This window comes from Pundamilia nyererei, unplaced genomic scaffold, assembly GCF_000239375.1.
Source record: "Pundamilia nyererei isolate P.nyererei 1_Seehausen unplaced genomic scaffold, PunNye1.0 scaffold00029, whole genome shotgun sequence".
NCBI lineage: Eukaryota > Metazoa > Chordata > Actinopteri > Cichliformes > Cichlidae > Pundamilia > Pundamilia nyererei.
The window spans coordinates 1310337-1316997 of NW_005187430.1; the positions used below are offsets into that span (position 1 = coordinate 1310337).

Consider the following 6661-nt stretch of genomic DNA (forward strand, 5'->3'; position numbering starts at 1 on the left):
AGTTTCCATAGCCATACCTGCCAAAGAAACAAACCCATCGCCCAGTTGACAGAGCTGCCATAGATCAGCGGTCCCCAACCCCCGGGCCTCGGGACCGGTACCGGGCCGCAAGACTTGAAGCTCAGGTGTGAAATGTATGTTTTTCAGGGTTTTTATCGGTTTTCAGCGTTATTTTGTTATCGTTTTTATGGTTAACTCGGTTTTCCTGGGTCTTTTCACGTGTGTTATGAGTAAATCTTCTTTTTTTCGGTACCGGTACTAGTTTTATTTTGTTGTATTTATCCGCGACACTTTAAAGGCCGGTCCATGAAAATATTGTCGGGCATAAACCGGTCTATGGCGCAAAAAAGGTTGGGGACCGCTGCCATAGATGTCCAGAAAACGCCTGACAGGATGCAGGTTTCACTGAGCTGTTGTTTCGTTTTATTCACTCAACCTCGGGCTTTGTTCATGTTAGATGATTTCTGTTTGGAAACAGTGATAATTTTCTCTTCTTTTGTCATAACTGACGAGTAGCAAATAATTTTCAGGAACAGAAATTGGGCAGCTGTCCAGAACCTCTGACAGAAGACTTGAATGACTTGTAGTTGAATTTATTATTAATGTTTCTGTGGAGTGCTCTACACAGTGACACACTGATTTATGCTCATCACCACATCATGGTTGTTTTTCTGCTGCTATTCTTATAGCGTTGATTCTCAAACTCCAAAAAATCTGATTGGCCCTTGATATCTTTTTTGTTTTATATATCATTTCAACTTTTTTTTAAATATCTAACCTTTTCCATTTTATGTTGAGTCAGTTAGATTAATTGCATGAATTTAGCAGTAACAATTGAACCAGATTACCTCTGTGTATTAATGTAACATGTTTTCTTTGTGGAAAAACCGGCCTCTAGGAAATAAAACAAACTAGCCCCAAGAAAAGAAATTCAAAAAAGTACAGTAAATTCCACCTGATTTCTGAACAACTCACATTAGTTACATTTACTGCTTATTGAAAGTTTAAAAGCTCAGGTAGCACTGTTAAATTGTTTTAAATTAGTCAAAACAAGCTACAAAACATAGCAAAATGAAAATGAGGCTGATTTTGCATTGCCGGCATATAAACAGTAAAGCTAGTCTGTGTTGTTCAGTGTATTTTCCTCTTTAGCCCAGTGTTATGTAACGGACACGACATGAAATTATATGAGTCATGGCCCATATATAATATCTCTCTGCCCTTAGTCACCTTGAAACAGTTTGCAAATTGTTGCTGGACATAATTCTGCTACAGTACTTTCTTTATAACTCTTAACATCTTTCTCCTAATGATCGTATTTTCATATTCTATATACTGTCCCCAGATTAACTCATAAATATGCTCAGCCAAACCCCAAAGCTGCAGCATAATCACAAGCTCAACCCTGAAATAAGACTCAAAGACTCCGACTAAGAATCAGTTGACAATCAATTTGAAGGTCACCCTGAAATGATTAAATGAGTCAGTCTTGAATTACAACAGTGAGAACTGAGAGATGATAAATGTGAAAGCTCCAGGAACAGAGAGGGGCCATCCAGAGTGATGAGGCTAAGAAGTAAGATCACTTCACCGATGAAGAAGACGAAAGGCGCTCGCTTACTGCTGGATCCTGGAGGTTCCTGCTCCCAACACGGCTGGTCTCTGGATGAATGGATGGACAGAAAGAATAGGTTTGTTAGAGCAAAGCTGATGAAAACATAACATATTAGTCACTCCCTTTAAGCAGTTCATAGTGTTTATACCGTTCATGCTGCCCGACACTGCCAATCAATTTGGCTGATCGAGGTCATCTTTTTGGGCACGTCAAGAAAGCTTTGAGAGGAAGCATCAACTTCTGCTTCATCACTGCTTTGGTTTCCTTGCTTATGGCGACTTTGCCACTAGTTGAGACAATCAACTTGGATCTCAAACAAACTGTGTGCCACCGTTGAGCTGGAGTTTTTTTCACCACACCAAGACTCTTTCCATTTGCCTGATTTGACACACTTTGCCAATTTTGTGAACATGAACACTCAAGTTGGAAGCCAGAGCAAGACTTGTACTGAAAGATCTCAAAATAACATCTATGGTATTGCTGAAAGCAGTCCAAATGACCCCCTTTTTAAAAGCAAGATTATCCTGACCAGGACATCTTGAACTTTCGATTTTACTTTGTCAGCATACAGGAATCTGGTGAGGTTGTTACAATTAAAAAAAATCTAATGAATAAAACAAAACCAAACAAAGCCTGTACTCAGTCTGACATACACAGTCCAGCCAACAAAATATGACTGTAGTTAATGTAGATTAATCCACCGTGGAAAAAAAGTTCAATAAATGCCTTTTTTCATATTACCAAAAGATTACTCAAGATGAATTCAGCCAGCTGAGACACAAGTGTTACTGTGCATTTTAAAGCTGTAATATGCATTCGAAATGAAACCTTTAGAATCTACGCTCTTTCTGAAGATATGCTTTTCCACATCAGATCATTTTTCCCTCTTATTTGCTTTTTGTTGTGAATCTATTAAATGCTGAATATATTACATTTTTTCAGTTGTTCTTTTACAGCATGAATCGTATTGAATAATTTGATGTTTTATACATTCAGCAGCGCTCTCTATTCATTCCATGTACATAAGGTGTGTATCGATAATCAGCTTCGTCCAGTCTTCTTTGTGATGAAACTTTCCAAACATGAGTAAGCGATGAAGCCTGAACACACTTTCAAACACACATGCACACACACACACACACCCTCTCGCTCCTGTGTGTTTTGCTGCAGACCTTCTGCTGTCTGGGTCACAGAGCACATCATGAGTCGCATTCAGGATTGCTTTAATTGCACCTGTGTCTATGTGTGCAGTGTGTGTGTGTGTGTGCGTGTGCGTGTGAACAGGTGGGCTAGACTGGGCCACGCCATGGGGGTCAGGACCAGCTGTACACATCGCTGGTATGATGTGTGTATGTAAGTGTTTGTGTGTCCTTTTGTCATGGTGTTACATGCAGTGTGTGTGCTCACTAAGCTTGATTTTGCTCTTTCATTTTGTTGTGTATGTGGGTTTGCCCTCTTGATAAGTCTGTGCATGCACATTTGTGTGTGCGCGTGTGTGCATGTGTGTACAACATGTCTGTCTAACCTGCAGCTGTTGGGCTGTCAGAGCTTCTACCTGGACTCTTATGCCCTGCCCTCAGGGGTGTGTGCATGTGCATGTTTGTGTGTTTAGAGTATGGGGGCAGTAGGGTTTGCTTAGCCCTGGAGGCACCCATAGGGCGGCCACATCTCTTTCTCTCTTACACACACAGGCGCACACACACATACACAGTCACAGATATACACACGCTCCAACACACACACACACACACACACACACACACACACACACACACACACACACACACACACACACACACAGATTGTGTCAGTGATGGCTTTTGTTCTTGTTCTGCAGCTTTCTGGTTTGATTTGATTTTAAAAAGAAAGAGTAAGATGAAAGCAAAATAAATTCACTGTTTTGTGTGGACCCAGCATAATGCAGAACAGCCACAGTTAGTTTATAAAATTTATAGTTATTAACAAGACATTACGACACATGTGAGGTGACTATTACAGTATTTCAATTTGCATCATTTATGTGAAAGCCATTAAAACTCCCATCATTAGGGTTACAGCCTGAACCTGAATTCACAAAACACAAACGAATGAGCTCTAACTGAGATGAGTAATGTGGAGACAACTTGGTCATTCAAGTTGTCTCCACATTTGAGAAGATATTTTGACAAATAATCACATAATATAAACCAAGAAAAACACTTTTTGGTTTTGCACATGTAAATTCTATTTCATTTGTGGCATGTGCTGACGTTGCAGACATCGTCTGGCTGCAAAGTCAGCATCATGGACACGGGAATGCTCTTTTTTTAATGTGTAACGAGTTAACTCAGGATAAGTGGAAGAAAGCCATTAGTGGTTAAAGTTAAGTCACACATGGGGTGAGATGTTGGTCTTCTTCTGATTCTTCCAGTTAAGAAACTCTTTTTGCGTTAATTTCATTTTATTCTGATAAATAAAGAGATAGCAGGAAATAATTCTGGTGTTGGTTCATCTTTCATTTTACATCTATTCAGTACGATTCAATGACTATATGTCATAACAAGACAACGGTTATTCAGTGTTTGCTGGGTAATAACACATAACTTTAAGCTCTTATACAATTGGAAATGGCAATTTTATTTATATAGCACATTTCATTATAATTTAAATCAGGTATACAAAAATTCACCATACAAGACATTATCATAACAGCCTTTGTTTTGGCTTCTGCCTTTCTGTGATTGACTCTGTAGGCAGTGACAGCAATACATAATACAGGAGTAGAGCACTGCCAAATCCAATAATCACACAATATCCCTAGTCTAAATGTGTCCAGTGATGGATAGATAAATGATGGTGAAAATGCTGTAACACCATATGTGACTTCTTTTCCCGTGTCTTAACCTACCCTGATGGTACCCGTCCTGTAGGTGGGCTGTCTCACTGAGGCTTGGCTCCGCCCCTGGGCTGTCCTGGCACTTAACTGAGAGCTCCCCTAATAGAGAAAAAGAGAAACAGAGCGTTGTGGAAAAATTAGGAACATTGAAACAAATACCTAAATCAAATTAAAGAACAAAGTAGATAAAGAGAGGAAGAAAAGATGGGAAAAATTGTTCAGTCATTTTTGTTTCATTGTTTCAACAGTGAGAAAGAGACGGTAGGGAGTTGCGTTGTATGGCTAAAAAGTGAGTAAAGAGAGAGACAAACGAGAAGGGAGAGAAGAATAAATCAAAACAGCATTATCAGCCTGAAATGTTGTTTGTCTTTGTTTCCTAATCGGCTTGCACTTTCTTTGAGCCCAAACTGATGAAAAGTTACAAATTAAAACAATGAGCATCAGGCCGAAAACAATTCTCTCCCCCACTTCACTACGCTCTCTTAATTGGTTCGCAACTAATCGCTTTGTAATACTTGGGTAGCTATTATCCCTCCACATACTTATAACAATACCAGGAAGTCATGCACACAAACACAGACACACATATGCATACAGTTCCGCTTACATAAGCTAGCAGAGGCGCATCTACCCCCACTTTTGCTTTTTCTTTCCTTCATCTGTTTGCTGCTATTTTAATAAATGAAAAACTAATGAGAACGCTAAACCAGGACAAAACGGCTGCTGCAGGTCTGGTGATTCTGTTAACAACTGAGAAAAATAAATATTCAAAAACACAAAAGGAAAGCTACAATCAAATAGTTTTATAATCAACAAAGAAAGCAAAAGTTAAATAATGAAAAATACTGAGAATAAATCTCACAAACTAATAATTATATCCATGAAAAACTAATATAAATCATTTTAATGTAATATTTCTGACAAAAAATGAAAAATTCCTTAGTTTTTGTTCTTCTTTTAGTACCTTTTTCATAGTAGTTGGCCTGCTGTGCTACATCTCTTTTAGATATTTGTGCATTTGATTTGGTAAAGGTCACAGTACTGCCAGATTTGCATGTTGAATTCCCACTGTAATTGCCCAAAGCCCTACTTCACTTTCATTTCAGCTGTTAATTAAGTCACATTTCCATAATAAAAAGAAGTAAGTTGGCTAATTACTATAGGGATCTGACACAAACAAGTAAACGCCTCTGTCTCTGATCTCCTAAAGGGTGATTTTCCAGCCATTATTGTCAGGAAAGCTGTAAAAGACAAAACTTAAACTCATTGTTACAGAGATTTAAACTTAATGCTAACAAAGCATGCCAAATGTTTGGAAGAATGTTGATACTCTGTTAAATATGGTGGTGCTGGAAGCTAGAAGCAATGTGGACTATTGAGAAGGTTAGCTGTTAATTTGTTTGCTACCAGTTTCAGACAGTATAAAAGCTTAACATAGCATCTTTCTACCATTGCCAGATTAGCTGCCAAAACTAAACCAGACTAAACTAAAATAACGGATGTAATGAGAAGGATGGGGCCTGACTGTGAATCTGCACGCTCATTTTCTAATGACTACTGATTAACCAGTCATTAGCCAATGAGAGATAATCCTCTTTTTTGACACACTGTATGACTAAGACTTATTTTTTTACTCAGCATGATGTACCATGAGAGAATGCATGAATTCAGAAAGCAAGCATTCACAGAGAGCATGTCAGAAAGCTGTTTTCCTTCCTTCGTCCTACTTCCATACTTCTATTTATCAGAAGTCTTCTTGCAACCACAACCATCTTCATCTGGCAGCCTTCAGAAAAATTCTTTTTAGGCATTTCCACATTAGATTCATTTTACAACCAAGAGCAATGCCAGTGTTTTATTCTGTCTTGCTCCCAGTCAGCTCACCTACAAGTTAAAAAGCTAGCTAACTGGAATTCATGCTAAAGACATATACAGGGAGTGCAGAATTATTAGGCAAATGGGTATTTTGTCCACATCATCCTCTTCATGCATGTTGTCCTACTCCAAGATGTATAGGCTCGAAAGCCTACTACCAATTAAGCATATTAGGTGATGTGCATCTCTGTGATGAGAAGGGGTGTGGTCTAATGACATCAACACCCTATATCAGGTGTGCATAATTATTAGGCAACGTCCTTTCCTTTGGCAAAATGGGTCAAAAGAAGGACTTG

At 38.7% G+C, this 6661-nt stretch overlaps 1 protein-coding gene across 1 annotated transcript in view; it reads right to left on the reverse strand.

Moving 5' to 3' along the window:
* Window positions 1-324: 324 nt before the first annotated feature.
* akap6 (A kinase (PRKA) anchor protein 6) overlaps window positions 325-6661 on the reverse strand; it is a 211856-nt gene continuing 205519 nt past the window's right edge. The window contains exons 22-23 of the mRNA XM_005728572.1: window positions 4503-4589; window positions 325-1662 (exon numbers count right to left, since the gene is read on the reverse strand). Coding sequence (XP_005728629.1) covers window positions 1618-1662; window positions 4503-4589 — 132 coding nt within the window. The 3' untranslated portion in view covers window positions 325-1617. The remainder of the gene's footprint in view (window positions 1663-4502; window positions 4590-6661) is intronic.